The 24,462-nt window shown below is 43.6% G+C and overlaps 1 protein-coding gene across 1 annotated transcript; it reads right to left on the bottom strand.

Annotated features, from left to right (window-relative positions):
• Positions 1 to 102: 102 nt before the first annotated feature.
• Positions 103 to 24,462, bottom strand: POU2AF1 (POU class 2 homeobox associating factor 1). Its single transcript, XM_028517219.2, has 5 exons — positions 24,279 to 24,462; positions 5,820 to 5,950; positions 5,273 to 5,315; positions 4,923 to 5,188; positions 103 to 2,488 (listed from the first exon to the last, which is right to left on the bottom strand). The coding sequence occupies exons 1-5, from the start codon at positions 24,292 to 24,294 to the stop codon at positions 2,174 to 2,176; spliced, it is 771 nt and encodes a 256-aa protein (XP_028373020.2). The 5' UTR covers positions 24,295 to 24,462; the 3' UTR covers positions 103 to 2,173.

The following is a 24,462-nucleotide window of genomic DNA, read 5'->3' as shown; positions in this document are numbered from 1 at the left end:
TTCCCATCTTAGAAAAACAAAACAAAACAGGAAGAAACCTAGGTGACTAATGCAACCAAAACATTTTACTTCAATATAACAAGAAAAAAGACACCATTTAAATATTAGTAAATATGTAGAATCCTTTATTGCTTTGCCAGTTCTTGCCAATTTACATGTTGTTATGGAGATTGCTTTTGAGTCCTATCAAATCTTCAAACAGTAAGGTGAGGAATTTACATAGTGTTTTTTATAAGAAACAAGGATTTTGTTTTGTTTTTTTTTAAATCTTCACCAGAGGATATGTTTATCGATTTTAGAGAGAGAAGAAAAAAGAAACAGAGAGAAACATTGATGGGACAGAGAAACATCGTTTGGTCAGTTGCTTCCTGTACACATCCAAACAGTGATCAAATGTACAACCTACATATGTGCCCTGATGGGGAATCAAACCCAAATCCTATTGGTATATGGGACAATGCTCCAACCAACTGACCAACCCTGACAGAATGAATCCAGGGCTTTCAGTCATCACCAGGGCCTACTCACCATCACTAGCAACAAAGATGGAAATAATTTATCTAAAATGCTGTCTTAAGTTTTTACACTTAAAAATTAAGCCTGAATAAAAATAATTCAAGATATTTGTATTGGGATTTTAATCTGATACTGAAAAATTTGGGTCAAAATAAGTCCAAATCAGAAAAAAAAATTTAAGGCAACTTTCTCTACAGTTTTTATTTTAAAAAGCAAAAAAAAAGTGTCAAAGGAACCATCATTTCCCAGAAAAGGCCATTACTTCTACACATATTCCACCAACTAGTGTGTCTGCTTAATAATGACGTCATTTGCAGACAGATAGGCCAATTCCCAAAGCACATAGCCACTCCCAGGAGCTAAGCACACCCAGTGACAACTATTCCCAGACCCCTGCAAATTTTATGTTCCTCCAGAAAAAAAAAAGAAAGAAAAAGAAAAGAAGGGAGGGACAAAGGGAGGGACGGAGGGAGGGAGGGAGGGAGAGGGGAGGAAGAAAGGAAGGCAGGAAGCAAAGAAGGAAAAGAAATCAAATTGTACTTCTGGGTGAGGCTCCCAAGGCTCCTAGAAAGTATGGTGCTTGGGGAAGACTTGGCTCCACATAATGGTGGCTTATGAAGGATTTTAAAACATGACAGAAACACTTGTGACACCATTGACCAAGGAGCCAGGCACAGGGAGCTTCAGTGGGTCTTGGCCTCCACATGGCACCACAGAGGGTCTAGACATGGGAAGAAACAGCAAACACATCCCTCATCCTCTTTTTAGAGCTGAGCTTTCTTTACAAGTGTCGTCAAACAGAGTAGCAAAACCACCACCTACTAGGGCAATTTTTCTTAGGTTTATTCTCCTTAATAATCAACTAATCTGGAGCTAAATCATTACTCCACTTTCCTACTATCCTATAAAATCCAACCTTCCTCTCCCCGTACAGTCCCCCTCCTACCATATAAACACACCCCATAACACACACCATGTACCATCCCTCCCCTGTCCCTTTGACCATGCCCCAACCCACTCTGGTGTTCCTTTTTCTTTCCCACTCCCCCGAGCCCCAGGCCTTGAGACTCTGCCACCTAGGCTACAAATTGGGACAACAGTGAGTACTGGATGGCAAACAAAGGAGCAACACTTGAGAACTGACAGCTCAAGAACTGTGGCATTGAGTCAGCCCTTGAAGGTGCTGGCAGAGCCAGTTTTCCCACAGGACACCACCATACATCTCAAAACAACAGAGGGCAGGGCATCACTGGCTCAGATGAAGACAGCTCAGCAGGGCTGCTGCTCCAGGGAAGCAGGGGGAGCTCCAGAGAAGGGGCCTTCCCCAGGAATGAAACATGGCAGAAATGAAAGCACCTGAACCATAGATATGCAACACTTGCCATCCAGTACTATCTCTAAAATCTCTATAACTCCTTTCCCAAAAGGAACATAAATGGTCGGGGGGATGAGAAAGGGAGAGGCAGAGAGAAAGGAAAGAAGGGAAGAAACAAAGGAGGGAAGGAGGGGAAAGAAGGGAGAAGGGTGCAAGGGAAGAAGGAAGGATGTCAGTCTACAATTCTAGTTTCATGTAAAAAGTGTGGTTTTTCTCCATACAGACATAGATCTGAGGTTCAATCCCAGTTTCAGGAACCAGGATTCTCAGGTGGGACCAGCCCTAAAAGCCTTCCACGGAGAGTGTGTGGTTAAGCGCGTACCCATCACCATCCTCTTCCTCCAAAAGCAGCTTGTCAATGGTCAGGGAACTGATGGCTCTCCTGGGGTCTTCCATGTCCTGAAGGACTGGCTCAGGGATCGAGATGGGGAGCTGGACAAACTGGGGCCCAGACAGAGCTGGGGCCGGAGGCTGGTACTGCAGAGTGGACGTGGGCAGCGTGGACAGGGGCTGAGGCCATGGGAAGTAGGTGAGAGGTGCCTGGTGCTCTGGGCCCTCCAGCTGGGGCCCCACTGTGGGTGTGGTGGCACTTCTCGTCTGTGATGGGACAGACACAAGACTAAAGGTTAGCAGCCCTGAAGTATTCATTGCCCACCTTTGTCCTCTAAAGGATCTCTATTTCCCCTAACTAGGCTCTTTCTTGTTGTCTCACTCCAGGGCGGGGGGGGGGGGGGGGGGGGGGGGGGGGGGGTCCATCTCCACCTACCCAAGGTCTCCCTGAAAGGAGAAGCCAGGTACACTTCCGTGTCCCTGACTCTGTTTCTCACCAGCTCTACATCTTTGCTCATGCCACTTCCACATCTGAAGCTAATTTCACTGAATATAAAATTCATCCCAATTTCAGAGATATTAAAATGCTAAGAATGGGGATGTACATCTTAAAATCAATGAAAATATTAACAATAAGACTATCACATAGCACAGTAGCTGTGTCACAAAGGCGGCCACTGTCCTGCCCAGAGATAAAGACGATCTTGGCTGCACACAGCAGCTTCAGCACTCTGAGGGCCCCTTGGGCCAACATAGCTCCACTTACCTTCCATGGCCTCAGCATCCTCTGTCTCTGAGCTGGGCTCCTATGGCCACTGCAGGGGCCTACAAAGGTCAGAGCCATGCTCCCAGGTACTCTAAAACCATGCCTCTCAGCTGCATAGCGACCACCCTGCAAACCCCAGGTCAAGCCTTCAAGAGAGATGGGGCCCACACACTTACTACCTCCCACTGTTGAGGAAGCAGATAGAAGAGGAAATTCTCTGCATGGAATGCTGTATCAGGGGCCCAAGTGTGCCCCTACCACCTCTACCTTCCCTGTCATATTTCTCTCCAGTTGCCACCATGTCCTGAGACTAAACTATTAGTTATTTAGGAAGAGATTATTTCAATGACCTGGGGGCCTTGTTACAACAAAGATTCCAGTACAGGAGGTCAGGGGCAGGGCCTGGATTCTACATGTGTAATCAGATCTCAGATGATGCCAATGTGGCTGGTCCAGGGACCACAGATTAAGTAGCAAAGCTAAAGGGTTTTTTCCTATGGAATGAGGGAGCTGGAAAGTGTCTCAGAGGCCTTTCACCTTCCTAACAATGCCTTATTATTTCCAATATTTCAAAAATCCAAATGGAAACCCATAATTTTTTAGTTTTACACCTGTGTAGGTCAATTGCAACTGCAGGTTTCTTTGCTCAGGGATAGAATTACACCAACCCAGGGCCCTGATTCGTCTTACCTCCTGCTGATCAGGAGTGCCCACAGAGTAGCTCTTACCAGCTTTGATGAGTCAATTTACAAAATGGCAAAACAAATAAATTATTACTTGGTAAATATAGTTTGTTTGATACACAAAACTTTCAAAGCAGGAGGTGGGAATGATGAAAGGATAAATAATGAAAGGAATGTTGGTCATGAAATGGTTGGGAGCCATTAAGTTCACCACCCCCACCCCCAGGCCAGGCCCCCTGTTATGGAAATGAGTTAGCTGCCTGAAAAGGTTTTGAATTAACTCCTTTCTGTCCAGCATCATACAGGCCCCTGTAGGCCAGATAGGCATGGGGTGGGTGGGAGTGTTTCAACAGGCCATGTCTAGATGATGCTCAAAGGGTAGGGGAACATCAGGATAACACTGAGTCCTTGAGGTAAAGGAAGGGGTCTTAGAGAACCAAAGCAAGCTCCACCATCAAGGCCAGCCTCTGCAACTGCTCATGAGGCCCCAAGTCCACTTCCCAGTTTTCCTTGGACTAAAGCAGACACAGCTATAACCATAGGCCTCTTGTCCTCTGAACACTCGAATTCCCATTTTTTTAATCAAATAGGTACCATTCACATTAAACTATTTCTGTTCCTTCCTCATTCCTGGGGAAGCAGGCTATTCCTCTATTTGGCACTTGAAGTCAGCTCTTGGTTAAAACTGTTAGTTGATTTGAGATAATTATAACAACTAGCACTTATTGAGTGCTTTCTCTGTGCCAGAAACCATGCTGAGACTTCTACATGCATCATTCCATGGATCCTGATATCAACTCTCTTGTTAGTAGTCCCATTTTATAGATAATGACAATAAGGCTCAGAGAAATTAAGTCACTTAGCCCAGGGTCACACAGCCAGTAAGTGAAGAGGCAAAGATTTGAGTCCGAGCAATCTGATATTAGAGGCATAACTCAAAAATAACCCTGCATGTGGGTCAGACTCCATCAAAAGTACAGTTTTCTGAAATTGTGTATCACCTGTTGCTCAGCCTGGAAGTCTCTGGTAAATCCCATCGTTAAGTGAATGATCACCCATTAATTTATCTGAATAGAAAGGTATTTTAGGTCAATGGGAATAACAGCAGGCCTTCCAGAAGGACAAGGTGAGCTTAGATAACCTAATTATCCTGGGAATCAAGAGCAAGGAAGATTGGGAGTCAGGAAGCCAGCCCATATTCTAAAAGGGTACCCTGGCATGAGTTGGTGCAGCTCTGCCTTTTATGACATACCGTAACATTAGTGATCAGTGGCTGGGAGGCGTAGGTCAGCACGGAGGAGGGCCCCACAACTGTGTAGCTGGGGCACACTGGCTGCACATACATGTCAGCTGAGTAAGGGCAGCTGACAGCTTCATGGGACATATACTCAGTGTAGGGTGTCCACGGGGCCAGGGGCTGGAGGGTGGCAGGGGCAGGCTGAGAGAGCCAGCCAGCACACAGGGCCCCCTCCTCTGTCACCGTGGAGGCAGAGACCTCCATGTCAAGGCAGGAAGGACCTGTAGAAAGAAGGAAATTGCAGAGCTGTAGGCACCAGCCAGAAGAGAGTCCCAGAGGAGCCCAGGGCTGTGGGGAGCTCTTACCCACTGCGGTGTATGTGGCCAGAGGCTGATGGGGCAGCACCACCTGGAGGGGAAAAGAAGACCAGGGTCAGTGTTCAGCCTTCTCCAACTAGCCCCCCACCACGGGAAATGTGCTCAGAGGGCCCCAGAGCAAGAGAGAATGGGGGGAATCAGCCTTGTTAGAACAAAACACCCACCCCCATTCTAACCACCACCACTTCCACTTTTGAGGGATTCCTGTTTCCACTTAAGAAGGCTAAGAAGGCTGTGCACTTAGGGGACTGCTATTGTCCTCTTCCAAGGGGTTTCCAACTCACACCCGGATTCGCAAGTCATTCACTCACACAAGCAATGGCTTTGCTCAGTGGGCCACGCTAGCCTACATCCCTCATCCCACTTCAAGGAATCACCCATTTGTTCTACCTTAAGTCCATTCTGCAACAGCCATTACCATGGCAACACGTGGCCTTTGTGCCCCAGTGAGTGTTCCATGGGGTGGGGAAGTGCATTCCTGCCCAACACTCTCCCCATACACACACTCTCTCGGTGGCCAGAGTGGACCCCTCACCGCTGTAGGTGTGACCGCCGCCCCGCTGCTGGCATGGCCGCGTTTCCTCCTCAGCAGTTCTTTCACTGGCTCCTTCACACGGACACCCTGGTACGGCCGGGGTGGGGCCGGGGCTTGTTCTGGAGTTGTGGCTGTGGAAAGCAGTGTCAGTGGGGCTCATCTCCCCTCTCAGACAAGTCCCCACCTCAGAGTGCCTGCTCTCCTCAAGGGACTGCCTGCCCACCTAAGTCGTGTCTGAGTGCAGAGGAGCACATGAAGCTTTCTGGAATATTTCTTCCAGTATTTCTCCTACCCCCAACCCTCTATGGCTTCCCTCTACCCAGGCCATTAAGGCCAAGCTCCTTAGTCTAGAATTGAATGTGCCCCACAGGGTGATCCCAATCCATTTTTTCAAACACATTGCACACTAACTATGACAGGAACCCTGACTCCAACCTGAAGGCCTATCTAGACTTCTATACATGTTCTTTGCCTGTCCCACCTCCTCATCTTTAGTTGGGATTTCTTATGGTCAGGATTTCCTCTCACTTTTCTTAACCCCTTAATTCTTCCTAAATTCAGACTAGTGCAACCTTCCTGGACCACCCCCGCAGCCCACAGAGCTCTGTTTTATCCTCCTGTCTCTCAAATGTTGCCAGACCTGGTTAGTATTCACCATAGGGGGCAGTAGAGGGCGACAGTCAGAGCAGGAACTCTGAGTCAGATTGCACAGACCTCTAAACCTTCCCCTGAAACACAGTAGCTGTGAGATCCTGGCCAAGTTACTATACTTCTCTGTGCCTCCTAATCTGCAGTGTCTTATTAAAGGAATGTTATAAGGAGTCATTGACATAGTTAATGGGTAGCATAGTATATGCTTAGTATAAAATCAGATACAGAGTAAGCATTCAATTAATTTTTAGTCTGCTATTTAATAATGTTATCTTTTTTGGTATAAATTTCTTATAGAATTTATAACTAGATTATAATTTATAACTATTAAATTTATAACTAGATTATAAATTCCTCAAGGTCAGATATTGCACTTTATTTCTCTATACCTTCTCAAGTAGTATGTTCATAATAAGCTTAGTAAGTTACTTGTTGATTAATTGATTGGGTGAGAAGTTAAAATGTTCTATCTGCCATTTCTCTTTCCTTCACATTTCCTGGACCTTTGCATGGGCTGGAGTAAATGGTTTCCACATTCTCCATAGCTGCCAGGACACATGACAAATACCCAATGGTGATCCATGTACCCTCAGGCATCCAGACTTGTTCCCCTTGCCTTTTGTCATCAAAGCCAGGAAACCAAAGTGTGGAGCTGGACCATAGGGTTCTTTCTATCCTGGCAGAGCAAGACAAAAGCAGACATCACTGGGCAGTGACAATCTGCCTACCCAGACAGTCCACAGCCTGGAGTGGCATGTAGCACTGGTCTTTAGTACTCACACGTGGGAATTCATTATCATCTACCGATAAGGGCCCGGAAGCCTGGGTATCTATAAAACCCGGATCTGCAGCACTGCCCTGGCTGAACTTTGCTTGGTAAATACCCAGCTGATAAGATCCCATGCCTGACTCAGCACCAGGCCTCCATCTGTGCTCCAGGCACACTCACAGCCTGGCCTCAAAGCTCAGCAGGCAGAGAAGGTGGCAGGACAGGGCAAGAGGTGTCCAAGAGCTCCAGGAACACCTGGTGTGAAGTCAGAGAACCCCAGACTCAGATGCATTCATGAGGGCTTCTTAACCTGGCCAAGTAGCAATACAAGATACAGAGACCCAGGCCCTGCACCTAGAAAGTCTGATTCTAGGAGCCCAATGTGGGCCTAGGAATCCCAGGATTTTATAAAAATCCTTCAGGTGATTTGGAAGCTGTGCTAAGATGAGAACCACTAATAATTCATCCCTAATCTAACACAAGAAACTTTCTCCAACATCTAATAGGAGATTAATTTCCTCATTTTAATATCCCCTGTCATAACGAGGGACTTCTACTAGCATTCATTCATTTTTTCAGATATCCCTCAGCATTAAGAATACATTGCTGAACAAAATAGGTGTGGTGCCCACCCACAAACACCTTGCAATCCCGTGGGAGAAACCAGCATAAAATAAAACATTTGCAACTTGTGAATTCAGGCTTAAACGGGAGTATATAGCAGAGAGAGCCAGCCTGTTGCTGCCTGTACCCCAGGACCACCTGTGCACCATTACCTTTGTTCAAAGTAGCAGTGACAATGGACTTGAGAGCCAAAAATACCTGTATTCAGAGGATTTATTTAACATCCCTGGGCCTCAATTTTCTCATCTGTGAAATGGAGATAATAATTCCTGTCTCACACAATAGTTGTGAGAATTAACTAAAACAATACATGGGAAGCTCCCAAGCCAAGTCCAGCATATGGTAGATGTTCAATACACATTATTTTTCTTCCCCTCCCTCCACCCACTCCCACCCTGCCTGGAAAACTGCAATATCTCATTCTTTACCATACCTGCCTCATGGTAACAAAGCACCACTTTCCCTTGCATTACCTACCAATGAAACTCACAATTCATGATCTAATAGTAGTTTCCTCATCTATAAAAAGATGATCATTGTGGTGTGTACCTTGTAGGGTAATTTGAGAATTACATGTAAATACTTAGGATAGAGCTTGCACTGAGTAAGCATCAAATCAATGTGAGCTAATACAGGGTGGGGGAAAAGTAGGTTTACAGTTGTAAGTACACAAAACACAGTTTATTCTTGTATTACTATTTACTAATTATTGTATTATTTTCCATACTCACAACTGTAAACCTACTTTCCCCCCACCCTGTATATTCGTTACTAGCAATAATGCTAGCAGCCCTTTCCAGCATCTGTTGATGGAGACCAGGTCCCCTGTAGAGCCTGAAAGAATATCACTTTCCTTCAGCTATTTCTTAATGACACATGTTGAATCCCTTCAGCCTTCCTTCTACACACATCACTTTTGCACAAGTTCTACTTACCACTTCCCCTTACGATGGGTGATGCCCAGTGCTGACCACAGACCCCAGGTGTGGCCTGACATGGCAGACAACAGGGACACCTGCCCTCCCACACTCTGCTTCCTCATCCTCAGTTGCCCATGGCCACTTCAGCTTTGTTCAAACCCATATCACTCACCCAAACTTGTCTCCAGTTGAGTTTCCAGCTGTTCTTAGGCACAAAGTATAGCCTGAGACATTCTGCACTCAGGAAACTTGGGGCACAGAGTTATTTGGGGGTCCTAGCACTGTGGTCACAATCTTAATTCAGTTGGGGACAAGAAAGGCTCAATCTCACATGCACACATCTCAGACCAGATCAGAGAAAAGTGTGTAGCTAACCCCCTACCCCTGCCCGATTTGCATGTACATTTCTGGGTAAGGACTGAGAGCATGCCTGATCCCACTCCCTCCCAGGAACAGACACTACTAATACCTGGCTGCAAAGTGGTCAGCTGGGCATTTCCAGGATCTTGTCAAGAAAAAGCTTCCTACCTCCTGTTGTTTTGGAATCAATGAACAAACAGGGTTTGGGGAGGTGCTATAGCAGAGGGCATCACCCTCTGATGTCTGGAGTTCCTTGAAACCCATAGTGTCAACAGGTGTGCCCTGGCACAACCACCATATGGAAAGCAGTACCTATTGCAGTCACAGAATTCCCACAGCTCCCCAGGATGTCCTGACTGCCCACCCATGAGTCCACCACCAACTGTCACAGAATCTTGTAACTTACTCCAGTGAGTGAGCAACAGGGAGGGTGCTTCAGACTGTAGCTTTGCAAAATGACTGGGAAATATCAGAATCTGAAGTTCAAGACAATTCCCACAGGATCCCAATGGCCAAATGTATTTGCAAGATGAAAACTTGAGCTTGGTGCATTTCACACCAGCCTTTGTAAAGCAACAATAAAACATTTCTAACTCTACAGTAAACTCTGTAGTCCCCACTGCCACTGGCATGAGAAATGAGCCCACAAAGACAACTTTGGAAAAGAAAAGAAGGTTGTCTGAAATCATGATTGCTTTGCCATGGAACTTCTGGATCCTTGGCACTGAGCTAGCTTCAAAAGAAATAAATTAGAATATATAAAAGGAAAAATTTAAGATTATTAAATGATTTCTTAAAATAATAATAATAAAAGAAGAGCCAGAGAAAAATAAAACAGGAGATTTAAATAATATCAGAAGACGAAAATCCAATTTCCCAAAGTAGAGTTGACCAGAGAATTTAAAAGCCCCTTTATCAAATTGCAGCTCTGGGTAGTAACCCCCCTCAAGGCCTGAAGCTTTCTCACCATTTATCCTGTGTTCTGAAGGCTCTGTAAGTCTCCTGTGGGCATCCAAGCATCCATCACTGAGAAAAAACTTTTCACCTAAACACAAGCCTCTTGGCCCTCATTGAGAATCTCATTTTTCAGACAGAGAACTTCTGCCATATTGCCTTTCCACCACTGGAAATCAGTCACCAGTGGAGTTTGGGGTGGGGGAAAGCTCATTTACAGAAAAACCTATTAATTCAGCCCCAGTAAGGGCTTCCCTTTTCCAAAAAGAGCAACGAGAAAATCTAAAGGTATAAAAAGTCAGCAGAAGACATTTCGGTTCCCCCTGCCACACACCAGGGCATGCCCCACATCACAAAAATAAGAGTCCTGCAGCTGCTGCTCTGCTGGAGAGCATAGACCATGACGGCTGCAAGCCAGTCGACTGGTCACCTCAGACAGTGCTCTGGCTATATGTAGGCACTGTGCTTGTTTTTCACCAAGCTTAGGGAATGTGTGGATTCTACTGATTTAAATAAACATGGCCCTCCAGTGCCTTGATGAAAGCATGCTAAGTATCACTGAGGAAATATGCAAAATTGTCAGCAGTTGTTTATTTAGTGACCCCATGCAAACCACATTCATGCCAAAGTGAGGAAGCTGCTTTCCTAGCAGAGCTGACACCCAGACATTGCTCACTGGAAGTTCTGCTCTGGCAGGCTGTAAGAGAGCCCTCTCCAGACAGGTGTTCCTAACTAGAACAGCCATCAAGATGCTCTTGAAAGAAGACTCTCCTCCCAACCAATGTCCTGCTACAGATTTCCAAAGAGCCACCATTGACAGGCAATAATCTGGACACCAGTTGGGCCAGCTGCTGTAGAGACTAGGTGGGATTCAGAATAAGCCCACATTTTCCTCACCAGGAAACCAGGAAGATGAACCTCTCCCACCCTTCTTGACTGTCTGGCTCTGAAACCGGTTTCCATTTACAACGGACTGTTAAACCTCAAGGCCACTGAACAGGGCCATTTTGAAAGACAAAACCCTCCCTACCCAGAAGGACATGTGATTCACTATTAATCATTCCAAGTAACCACAGTAAATATTTTTCTCTCTTGCTGCTGAATCTTCAGTATTATTTTTATAAAAAGACTCATTAAGAAGAAATACAAATAATTTTCTCTTTACTTGTAGCAAAACCAAAAACAAATAATTGAACAATAGGAATTCAAGCCTAGGGCCAAAAAACTTGCCCTAGCTTCTAACTGAAAAAAAAAAAGTAGCTGACACTTTTCCCTTTAACGTAAAGAAGTTTGTGTTCTAGGCCTATGATCGCTGAGGCCTCCTGGGAAAGTTTAGCTCAGGTTGGCTAAAGGATTATTGAGACCCTTAATTTAAACACTAATGCGAGTGTTCTTCCTATAGTGAAGGTCTGAGTTTCTAAGTTTTCAAATTTGTTCTTTCCATTCATGGACAATGGCTGATTTTTTTCCAAACAGGAAGAAAGAACTTGGGCTTTGGCCAAAATTGGATTTGACACGCTACAAAAAGGTTTTCCCGACCAATTTACACTAGATTGTAGTTAAAATTTTTTTTAATGTGGGCCAACAAAGAGAACGCATGTGCATGTCAATGTAGACCTTCTGTTCACCGATGTTTGAACAGAAAGGCCCCTGCAGCCAGGAAATACCAACACTATAAACTCTAGCAATCTGGATAAAGCCCAGGGCAGAGGGGGAAAGGTGGTTTTAAAGAAGGTGTTTCAAGCCCTGGCTGGCGTGGCTCAGTGGATTGAGCACAGGCTGCGAACCAAAGTGTCGCAGGTTCGATTCCCAGTCAGGGTACATGCCTGGGTTGCAGGCCATGACCCCCAGCAACCACACATTGATGTTTCTCTCTCTCTCTCTATCTCCCTCCCTTCCCTCTCTAAAAATAAATAAATAAAGTCTTAAAAAAAAAGAAAAGTGAAAATCTTTAAAAAAAAAAGAAGGTGTTTCAAAGATATGAGAAAGTGGAACCTCTACTGAATTACAGTTTGATCTTGCTTGTAAGACTGCCGGGACAGCCCAAGAGGAGTTAAATCTTGACATCTTGATATTTCTGTCTAAAGATCTCAAAGACCAAAGACGGTGGCTGATTCCATTTCTCTGGTCTGATTGGAGAAAGAAGGGCATGTGACCTCCCTGCATCCCCATTTCATGAGACATATTCCCATCAGCCCTCACAGAGCTCACTCATCAACCACAGGTCACTGGGAAAGACTAAGGAGGGCCATGGGCCCTGAGAATTTCCCAGAACTTTAAACAAGTATAAAGGAACTGTAGGGAAACCCTGAGAAACAGGAGCCAGGAGATGTTCCTAAAGTACATTTAGGATGACTGCAGAGGATTGTTCAGTTTTAGAACCAGAGAGCCCCAGACCAAAAGGATGTAGAAGCCAAGTGATCCCTACAAAAAAAGAAGCCACAGCCAGCCTGGAATGGACATCCACAGTGATTGCACTCCTCTCAAACTCTTTTAGGCTTAGCCCACAGGCCACTCTCATGCACCAAGCTCCTGCCTAAGATGTCCCTGCTCTGCAGTCTCAGAATTACATGGATTGTCCCAAATGTTCTGAATGTCCCACCCCATACATGACCTTGGGCAGCGTCAGTCAAAAGGCCTGTAGTCCCAGAGCCTTCAGATTCCTCACAGGCACTGCTGCTGAGGCTTCCATCCTCCAGGGAGCTCTCAGCACCTTTCAGACCACTCACCCATCTTCCTTTTAAACCTCCTGCACTCCAGAAAGACAGAGAAGGCTGTTGCATTCTGCTCTTTACTCCCAGAGACAGTGTCAGCGTAAAATCTCTTCTGTGTGGAGACTCAAGTATGTTGAATGAATGCACGCCAAGGATCCCTGTGTTTCTTCACTTACTACCTTAACTCCCAGGAACTCAGAAATAACCACACTCACCTTTGCAATGTTCTGTGCCTCAAATAGGTTTTGACACAAATAATTTCATGTGAGGTGTCACCACAACTTCTGAAATAAGCCAGGGAACTCTTCCTCTTACCCTCTTTTTCACTGATGAGGAAAGTGATGCTCAGAGATGTTAAGTGACTTGTCCAAGGACTGTGCTTGTAAATAGCAGTGATCAGCTAAACCCAGGACCAATCCATTCCAAACACAGTCCATTTCTGCTTCACTGCCTGCTTTCTCCCCACCCAGGCAAGTCACGTTTATTTCTCTAGTTAACAATGGAGGTCAGCTGTAGAATGGTCCACTGTCCTATTCTAACCCTCCTTCCTCCTATTGGAATCTGGGCTTTGACCACCCTGATTCAGTTTGCCTTTATGGCCAAATCCCCCAAGAAATGGTGTTGAGAAACCAAAAGAGAAGAGAAAAGACCATGAGAAGCTTACCAGCAGTCTGCTCACATGAGGAGTGACGAGAACTGAGAGACCTAAACAATTCCCCGCAAAGTTTTATTTTTGGTATTTTTGACTGAAATGACAGTGGATAGGTCCACCTGAGAAAGCAGCTGCATCTGCCTGCCTTTTACAGAAACTTGGGTCACCAGAGCAGAAAGGGCTCCCATCTCAGATGCATCATGCTCCAGGGTAGGAGCAAGACCAGGAGACGCCTGGCAGAGCATTCATTGAACAAGTACTTGCTGAGCAGACTAAACCATGCCCTTTCTGTCATGGAGCTTATTGTCTAGTCTGGTGGGGTATAAAGGCCTAATCAAATAATTGCACAAACAAGCCTAAAATCGCAAACTGTAACAGAGCTGCATCTGCCTCAGAGTTGAAATGTTCTGGCTTGTTTGGCACATCTGGTTGGTTTCCACCTACACTTGCTTCAATAGGGTTTGTATGATCAGCAAGCTGCATGCCCCAGTCTATAGGAGCTGTGCAAAGAGAAAAGAGCCATGATCGTTCTGTCCCAATGCAGAGAGACTGCTCTGGGGCCAGGCTCAGCCCACATCAGGATACACAAAATAACCCCAGATGTCCAGAGTCCTTCCCTAGCCCAGGGATCCTGAATAAACCCAAAGATGTATTCACCAGCTGGCCCTATCCCCTCCTGGCTGATCAGCCCACTGGAGAATGCCAGTCCTAGGAACTCAGATTCTAAAATGAAAATCAGCTGGCTCCAGAGGTTCTATACTGAGTCTCAAATAAAATATTCTGGAATTCAAATTTTCAGGAAATTTTGACTCAGATTACCCTCAATAAAATCAGAGCCCACCTCCATCTAAGGGTAGATGTATTTCAATTGGGAGGGAAAGAAGCATTTAAAGCAACCCTAAAATTCTTGGAATTGAGAAGTGATATGGTATCATTTAGGACTCAAGCAGACCTCATTTGAAATAGCTACTACATAGCTTATCACTGTGTGATTCTTGGCAAATCACTTAACCTGTATGTGTCTCAGTTTTCCTATTTGTAAAATGAGGTAATATCCTCATGATTGGATTATCATGAGGACAGTATAACATTAACACAGTTAAACACCCAGTACATAATAGCTGCTCAACAAGTAGCTGATTCTCCTTTGATCTCAGACAAAAATCCTTGGCCCTTCATTTGTCAGAGAAGTAGCCGTGACAGTGTCCCTAACTTTGCTCTGTCCTGCTACATCCTGACACTGGATGTCTCTCTCCTCGATACACTCAGGGCCCTCTGTTGCCAGCCAGCCCTGTCTCAACCTGCCTTCATTGTTCTCCTAGAGGTCATCCCTCAGATACCTGGGGCTGGTTTTCCCAAGTAGCAGAATAGCCCTGTTTAGGACACAAGGAATCCAATGATGCTGCAGAGAGACTAGTCAAAGACCTCACTTGCAAACAGAACGAGCCTGGACAGGAGGAGTCAAAATCCTGTCACTGGTCTCTTGTAAAGATACCATAAGCTAAGCAGTAGGGCTTCTTTCTTCAGAAGCCACCAAAGGATTAGGTTTGTGGCAGATTCGCTTTTTTAAAGGATGACCCCAACAAGGAGCATGTTGGAGATTTTTGAGTGGCAAACAAAGTAAGGTGGCATGCCCTTGTCCTGACATTAGGTGTGGCCCCTCAAAGAACCTGTATGTATCTCCAAAAAGATAGGGATGTAGCCAAGATTAAAGCCATAGTCATAGATACTTCTTCAAAGGGCTCTTCAGTGGTCAGAAAGGGGACTTTTCTCACCTATTAGGGCAAGGCAGACTTCTGGCTGACATATCCAGCATTGTTTCAGTTTTATTAACAGCAGCAGGGATGAAAAAAGGGAACAAGGGGCCCACGCTGAGAGCATAAGACCATATCAGGGGGTGAACCAAACCCAGGTGCCCACCCAAATTCTATAGCAAGGCAACATCTAAGTGAGGAGGTGGAACAGAGGAGACTGATACTTCTTTCCTTATTAGATCAAGACCTGTGTCCTGAATCTAGTATTGCCAGTCTGATACAGAACAGGAAAAACCTATGGTTAGGCAGCTAGAGGAGAGGAAATTTAATTGTTTGTTCCTTAATTAAAATAACACCTAGTTTGGCATTTTCAAGACCAAAGAGATTTTTACAAAAGAAATAAACTTTTCCCTAGACCCTCAGACATGGATCACTTCCTCAAAGGAAAAAATCTTTAAACCCAGCATCAACTATGCGTTTTGGGTCTGACCTACTTACCCAAGTCCCAAGGTTCATGTTAGCCTGGGGTATAGGAAATGTAAGTGGAAGTAACCCTGGTTGTTGGTTCCTGATGTGAGATATAACTACCAGTCAAAATGAACTTTTTTGCTAGGTCTTCGGTTTACTAACCAATGGCTCCATCGTGTAGGGGAAGAGCATTCCCTTGTGAAAGACACTGGAGAAGTTGTTTGAATATGAAGCCTGGGAAAGAAGTCACTGGCTCAGTCTTTAAGAAATATGTCCCCCTTCTAATTCACAAGATACCCATAAGGACAGAAAGCATGATCACAGCCTCAAAGCTCTGTGGAGACCAATTTAACATGCTTCACAGTGACTCACTTTGCTTTAGGAATGAGGTCCTTACTTTGGAAGTAACAAAGGACCTCTGACCAGCTGTTAGGGATCTTGCTGAAGGAATGGAGGATTGGTCCAGGTCAGGGCTGTCATTCTGTGTAATCTAAAGAACCTGGCAAGACTATACTTTCAGGGATCATTTCTATAGTTTGTTAAAGAACCCGGGGATACAGCAAAGGTGCCTACAGCTGTCAATAAAGAGAAGGTAGCAGAGGAGTGAATGAACAACCTGAGCTCTGATATCCCCTCAAAACTGCTCCATTTTTATTTTTGTGTTGGAGCTCTGCAGTAGATTTTGTTTGAATAAAACAATTTATGACAAAAATGTTGTAGATGTCAACCTAGGTATCCTTGTATTTTCTTCCAAACACTCATATTTATGTCCTAAGATGTCTCTTCACTCCCAGTACCTATGCACAAAGTCTGATTATCATTTACTCCCAAGGCTTCATATTCAATGCCATATGCTCCATGACACTTCCTTAATTCCATCTTTGTTTCTCTCCTGTTGAAGATAATTCTGTCATTGGATGGGTGCATATGTGCATAGGATGATAAATAGATGGTTGATTTTCCTTGTACATCTTTCTTTCTTGTATTGGTGCTGCTTTCATTCGGCATTCAAACTTGCTCCTATGTTTAATCTTCTTGCCTTTCTTTCTTCCTTTCTTTTCCCTCTCCCCAGGACTTCTCAGTTCTAGAAAGCTATAACTTTGGACTCTTTGCCTCTTCCAATTAAATTTATGATTCTTTCTAGAGGATTAAAAGGTAATTCAGCTTTTCTTCATTGTGGTCAAATCCTTTCCGGCCCCAACACCTGGTCTGAGAATGACTCTGGTTTATAATGTTTTGGCTACTTGCTCTTCCCAGAAAGTGATACTAATGAAACCATTACTAAGAAAAGAGCCAGCACATTGCTGTTTCAGTTTTCGGTATCATCTGTGCTATTTTTTGCATACTCAAGTGTCATACTCCTTATAGGTAGACTATAAACACCTCAGTTAAATATTGTAAAATAAAAAAACAAATACAAGTTTGCCAGCCAGTACAAGCCTTCTGCCATCACTCCTTATGAGGCTGATGGGAAACGGTGGCCCAAGTTCCAAGTTCAGTAAGAGAATGTCCAGCTTAACTGTCAGCATGAGCCCTGATCACTAGCCCTACCATAAATTACAAGACTGGAAATATGTATCCTGCTATTTCACAAAAAAACGCAGAACTCAGAGGCCACACAAGTCAAAATCTAGAGTTAGCTGCATAACCTTTGGCCTCAGAGGTAAGAGTAAGAGAAAATGAGAAAATAACAATAGTAATTAACATTTATTGAGTATTGGCTTAACACCAAGCACTGCTGTGAACACCTACCACAACCCTATGAAGAACCACATTCTCATTGTATGTATAAAGAAATGGCAGCAGAGCAAGGCTAGTGGACTTGCCAGCACCATACAACCAGTGAGGCATAAGTCTAGGATTCAAACTCAGGTCTGCCTATCCCAGGGGCTCACTTTAAATCACTAAGGGCAAAGAAATAATGGAGATGTCACTCTCTAATTTAAAATTAAACCCTACTCTCTATACCTTGCTTTCCACACCTGAACCTCCACACACAAATATCCTTTTACATTTTTATCTTATTAATATAAATATATACACAAAAGTACATTAAAATATATATGGAGTTCAATAAATTATTATTAATTTACTAAATAATTCAAGGAACATAATATGAAAACCCCAGAAGTCTCCCTTACATTCCCTCTCAAACATTTCTTCCCCTCTCCAAAGTTTACAAGTAGTATGGCTTCTGACATTGTCTATTAGTTTTTTTATTTTTTTAAATTTTATGTAAAGAGAATAAACCAGTAAATAATTCTTATGTTTGCATTATTTGACTCAAAATTGGATTCATTTATTTTTTTTACAGGTAGTTGTAGTTAAATCTTTTTTTAAGATTGTATTTACTTATTTTTAGAGAGGGAAGGGAGGGAGAAAGAGAGAGAGACATCAGTGTGCGGTTACTGGGGGCCGTGGCCTGCAACCTAGGCACGCGCCCTGACTGGGAATCGAACTTGCGATGCTTTGGTTCGCAGCCTGCACTCAATCCACTGAGCTACGCCAGCCAGGGCTATAGTTAAATGTTTTTATTATTAAAGTATTTTTATTGTATGAGTGAATTACTAGCCCAGTTTTTAAGCTTCAGTATTCTCATCTATGAAATGGAGCTTAAAACAGAACATACCTCATAGTTTTTATTACATTTAAATGAGATAATACATTCAAAGTGTGGCAAAAACCAACAGTTGCTATACCCAACATCAGCCTTCTCCTTCCTTAATAACAACCCCTGCAATGCAGAGGGTGGTAATGTACCCAGCTAAAAAATTACACTATTCTCCCTTACAGATAGAACTGACCATTAAATGCCAGCAGAAGTATCATATTGGGGGGAGAGGCAATGATGGAGAGACATGGTCTTTTTGCCTTCCCTTTGTCTTCTTCTTTGTTGTCCAAAACACAGACGTGATGGCTGGAGCTATAGTGGCAACTATGAGGCAACCTTGAAGACAAAAGCCACATGCCAAGGACAGAAGTAGCCTGGGACATTGTGAGCACTATAGAGACTCCTTACAGTCCCACACAGCCTACTACAAACTTCTTTTTGTGAGAGAATGTATATCACTATCTTATTTAAATCCATGTTGTTTCTGATCTCTTCACTAGCAACCAAATATAATCCAGACTGATCCAAAAGAACATTTGCTACACTGCACAGCATCAAATAAGAACTCAATGCCCCATTGCTGATATTCATCCCTATGAAGAGAATTGAACATTTCCTGCTTACAGTAGCTCAATGTTCAAAAGTGTGTTAGAAGCCATCTCTTTTAACCTCCAGGTCAGCAGTTCTCACATTGACTACACTGTAGAATCACCTGGGAAGCATTTGCAAACTTAATGCCCAAAGGAATTTAAAGAGACCCTCTAGGTTGGGAACTAGGCATCAGCATTTCTTAAATGTCCCAGAGCATTCCAAAATGTAGCCAAGCTTGAAAAGCAGTGCTCTAAGCAGATGCAAGAATTGCTTCTGTCAGACTAAGGACTCGTGTTTGAAAATGTGTATTTATGTTGTATGAGCACTCATGAAAGCTCAGTAAGTTGAGTTGGAAAAGGAGTTCAGTGAAGTTCAGTCTCCTTGCCCTGAGCCCAGAAAAGGCAAGTCCCATTTTACTGCTGGGCACTTGAGACCCTGAGCCGTTAGGTGACTTGCCTAGGGCCCACACGACTGGAAGGTACAATCCATGGGCTCTCTTTGTCCATGGCCTCATAAAACAGGCCCACAGGGTTTCAAAGAAGGCCTCCCCATTCCAGACAGGCCCTCTCTTCTCAAGCAGTTAATTGAACAAGAATGAGAAAACTGGGGTGTTGCTAAATATTTCATAAAGGTGAAAATTATGTTAATGATCATCATAAATTGGCCAACTTTGGTTTGGTTGGCTCAAAGTAAAAAATTGATGGACATCCTTATTTTATGGGAACATAAACTTTATATATAAGTCAGAGGGAAAAAATAAAACCTAATACCTTTACTTTGAAAAAGTTTAAAAGCAATACTTCACAGGACTTCTGATGATGTGAATTAAATGTTCAGATATTTAGCTAACAGTTGTAGATGACCTTGGTTCTTTTTGTTCCTCACAATAGAGCAGATTTGCAGCTTTGAACTTAAGAGATTTGAGAGATTTCAAAATCTGTGACTCAGGAACTTTCTGGGTGTAGAGGGAGACAAAGGTGGCATTTTTCTTTTGTAAATATAGGGAGAAGGAAGTAAAGTACCCACTTTGAAAATCATCTGCTCCTTTACCGATTAATCTGTGTGCTTAGTAAATATGTGTCACTTATTTCACCTCCTTCTGTGCCTGGGAATCCCTGTGTGTCTTTTGGATCCTACTTTTCCTTATCAACAAAAATCACTGAATCAATAAATATACTTGGTAAGAAATAAAGGTGTTTACTAGGCTTCTTAAGTAAGCAAAGGTGGTAACAGAATAGAAATATTAAGCAGCACTTCACAAACCTAAATTACTTCTTTTGGTAAGTTTGCCTGAATTTATGCAGGAGATCAAGTTTCCGAAATTGTATGTATATTACAGGTTTTCCTTATCTTTAACTTCATTTTTATCTGCCTTGAACTAGTTGGCCATTTCATGGAACTCTGGAGTAAATCCAGAGGTCTGTGTTGATGAGAATTTTGAGACTCCAGTTTATCTGCCTGGGGAACCTCTACCCTGTGCAAGCTGTGTGAAAACAAAGGCACATCCATACATACATAATTTGATGTTAACTATTCCCTGTTCCTAAGGTGCCTCCTTGGGCACTACGCCAAAGAAATGCCAAGGCTCAGAGTATAACATTAAAGACAACCAGCCAATTCAGAGAAAATCAGTCAGGCCTCCCATTTGTCATCACATAGACCTTTCCCCAATGCAAGTAACAACAAGAAAAAACAGTTGTTCCTTCATTTTCTAATGGGTGGGATTGAGTACATTATATACAATTTCATTGATTTTAAAGAGGAAGTCAACCAAATCTGATTTAGGCATAGTGCAAATCATTTACTCGGTTGGCTACAAGCTTTGTCTGCATTGGTGTTGGCATTGTGCAATCCCGGGACACTGAGTTCCCTAAGAAAACGAATACCAAAGCCACTACCCACACCAATGTAGACCCCAGCTCCACAAACTATTTCTGTAAAGAGCCTATAATAAGTATTTTAGGCTTTGCAGGCCATAGGGTATCTGTGGCAACTTCTCTCCTGTTCTAGCAAAAACAGCCCCAGACAATATGTAACCAATGAGATGCATCTGTGCTCCTGTAAAATTGTATTTACAAGACCAGGTGTCCAGACTGATTTGGCACCCCAGCCACTGCTTGCTGACCCCTGACTTAGATAGACCCTTGGAAAACAGTTTGTAAGAGCCTATCATTCAAGAATATGCTGACTGTGACTTTTAACTATTCTAATCAAAGTGTGGACGATGATATACATGAGGGAATTTGTCATAACCCTGATCACTCAAGGCGGGACCATGGGAGGTGTGCAGGAGGATGGGGCCTCTCTCATTACTGTTATTACTTATCAGGAGATTGACAACACATTCTACATTCTCTAACTTAGCTCTGACAAAAAACTTGTAAGGTGGGGATTAGATCCCCCCACACCATTTTCTAGGTTTTTAAGAATATAAGGTTAAATAATTCAGTTGCAGAGCCAACTTTCAAACCCAGACTCGTCCCTCTCCATTACTCCTACTGTCTCTGCTGCACTGTCTGTAGACGGCCTTAATGAGGGGTTCTTGTTGGGGTGGATGTTACGCTTCACATCCATGAGAGGCCTGTAGGACCAAATGCAGAAGCCAGGGGAAGAATTGCAAGTAGAGTGACTTCTTTAACTAATTGAACAGCCAAGCAAATTTTGAGCCCATGGATGGGGCTTGAAGATTTCCACTTCTATGTGCCAGCACTTCTGAGCTGATGTGCACCAAAAGCTCATGTTCACATTTACTCCATAAACGAAGGTCATGGGTCAGTCACATGGGGAGGAGGCAACAATTACAAAGTGAATGTTTTCTTAACCCTTTCCAGAACCTCATAGTACAGTCATTTCAGCTCATGACTTGAGGGTGTTTTCTGAAAAAAGAAAGTGCCCTTTCAGCACTCTTGGTGTCTGATTTCAAACCCTGCCCTTCCATCAGGTGATTCTAAGTGGGCTGACAAATGTTGCCCTGTTTTTACTGGTTTTCACACAGGGTTTAGTCACCCAGATGCCCTTGGTGCCCTTGGTACCCTAGACAAGGGCCTTGCTTGGATTCAGGGTAAGAGGAGGGGGTCCAGTGCCCAGGGCCCTTCCTAAGTTCCTTTAAGGTGCCAAAGGACAGTTAAGGAGCATTTTAATTGTGTGCATCTAACACTGAGAATGTTCACACAGTTATTCCACTGACAAACTTTCACTGCAGTCTTCCTAAGGATGGAGTTTTGTGGCCCCTGATTTGACTTCCAGGGTATGAGCAGGGAACATTCCTCCAGAATCCCCTTTTATAAAATTTCTAGTCTCTTAGGCAGAATTAAAGAAGGAAAATGTAGTGTGTAACCAAGAGGGCAGAATATGAACACAGGGAAGCAACTCCTATCTCAGACACTGAAGCACAACCAGAGCAATCAACATTATTTCGGTGGTATCTCAGCTTACTGAGGACAGCTCTACAGAATGGGTATTATTTTAGCCCATTTTACATGTGAGAAACATTAAAATTAGAAGTAAAAGGAGAGTGACTTGCTCTGAGTAGATAGAAACCAAAGCAGAAGTCCCTCCAGGGGCTCACATAAAACCCACTGATTCAGTGCTAAGTGTAATGGCATAAGGACACATAGCAGGTCCCAGCAAAGACATTGATGCCCACCTGCCTTCAGCCACATGGCACTCCCATGGGGCTGGGTGCCATTGTCCCCGAAAACTAGGAACCTGCTTGATGTTCCTTCAGGTAGCAGTTGCACACCACCCACACTAGAATGTCCCCAATTACACTTGGAAGGATTCCATAACTCTCAGATCCAAATTAGAATTCATTTTTTTATTTTTTAAAATATCACATCTTGCTGATATGATGTGACCTCATAACCTGAGAAATTTTGAAATCACCCCTCACATTACACATTAACCAGCTCAATTCCAGAGAGTTTACACAAGAAATAAAAAAACAATGAATTGGTGATAAAGTGACTGTAAGTTACGTTTTAATCAATGAAAGTATATTTTCAGAACTTTAAGGGCTCCAATAAAATATCTTTTGTAAAATAAATACACTCCCTAGTTTATCTTTTTCTGTAAATCTAGAATCTCTTATATTAAGTTTGCTTGAGGTAGGTCATACCTGAACTCATTAAAGGACATTTTAAAGACCTAAGCACCTTTAAAAAAAACCAATAGAGCAATTTTTGGGTAATATTTCTTTCTCGAGGAAGTACAGAACTGAGCCCCAATAAGCTTCAACAATCATGAAGCCATTGAGTTGACTTTGTTATTTCAAGAAAGGAATGTTATAGATAATCTCTGTATGATTTCAGTTATTAATAACACAAGTCTCTGTTCAGTCCCACATAATGGAAAATAAAGTTCTCAGTTGTTCCATCCAACTCCAGGAATAAACATTAAGATTCAAGATAAACCTGCTGCCCTTTTGCACTGATACACACATCTTACCACAGAGTGAGAAGATTGACAAGAGGCAAGACAGTGAAGCAAGTAAAGGCATGCTTGACAAAGCCAACTTTCCAAATCATCCCATCTGAAACAAATCACATCTTTGGCAGGCAGAAAGCTCAGTAACTCAGCCCTGGCCAGTGTGGCTCCATTGGTTGGAGCATAATCCCATAAACCGAAAGGTTGTAGCTCCTTTCCCAGTCAGGGCACATGCCTAAGTTGCGGGTTTGGTCCCTGATCAGGGTTGTGTACAAGAGGCAACCGATCACTATTTGTCTCTCACATTCATATTTCTTTCCCCCTCTCCCTCTCTTCTCCTCCCTCTGTCTAAAATCAATGACCATGTCCTTGGGTGAGAATAAAAAAAAAAGAAGAAGAAAGAAAAGAAAGAAAGAAAGACAAGAAAGACAAGAAAGAAAGAAAGAAAGAAAGAAAGAAAGAAAGAAAGAAAGAAAGAGAGAAAGAAAGAAAGAAAGAAAGAGAGAAAGAAAGAAAGAAAGCTCAGTAACTCAGAGAGAAATAGGCCCATGGAATGGAACCACGGGCTGAAAAGTAGCTGTTTATAAAATAAAGTAAAGAACTGCATGGCTTTCCCCTCCCCACCCCAAACCAATATCACATTTGGCTATTGTTTGTGAATCATAAATTGCCCTTTCTTCACCACAGTGATTCATGCACAGCAGTGAAGTTACAGTGAGCTGTCCCACCTTGGAACTGTAGTTCATTCCCCTCCAACCTGGAAAATCAGCATCACCTCTGACAGGCTGCTTTCTCCACCAGGCTCTGTCTCACCCACCTCACTCCTCCCTGCTCTCTTGCCCCGGGGAACACAGACTGCTGTGACCCCCTTCACCACCACCGCCTCTTCAAGGACAGGCTCACTGGTGAGCTCCCAGCCCCTACCCGTGCTGATACGGCTGTGACAGCCACAGCCAAACCACTTACATTTTTGCCAGAGCATGGCCTGTGACAGGATGTTGCCTTTTTTCTTTGAAGCAGACAGTTTGGCTTCTTTAATGTGAGACCTGGGTGTGCTTGCCTCCAGTGTAGCCACCGCTTGCTCAGAGGCAGTTTCCTCAGCTTTTTAAAGGCCCAAGTTCCCGCTGCGCAGGGGCACAGCGTCGTCACA

This window comes from Phyllostomus discolor, chromosome 6 (genome assembly GCF_004126475.2).
Source record: "Phyllostomus discolor isolate MPI-MPIP mPhyDis1 chromosome 6, mPhyDis1.pri.v3, whole genome shotgun sequence".
Taxonomy (NCBI): Eukaryota; Metazoa; Chordata; class Mammalia; order Chiroptera; family Phyllostomidae; genus Phyllostomus; species Phyllostomus discolor.
This window is presented reverse-complemented; position numbering and strand designations above follow the sequence as displayed.

Excerpts from the sequence above, each read along its gene's own strand:
- POU2AF1 (XM_028517219.2), bottom strand. Across the intron at positions 5,316-5,819 it reads CGGCGGTCACACCTACAGCG|GTGGTGCTGCCCCATCAGCC; the intron begins GTGAGGGGTCCA and ends TTTCCCCTCCAG. Across the intron at positions 2,489-4,922 it reads CACTGATCACTAATGTTACG|ACGAGAAGTGCCACCACACC; the intron begins GTATGTCATAAA and ends GTCCCATCACAG.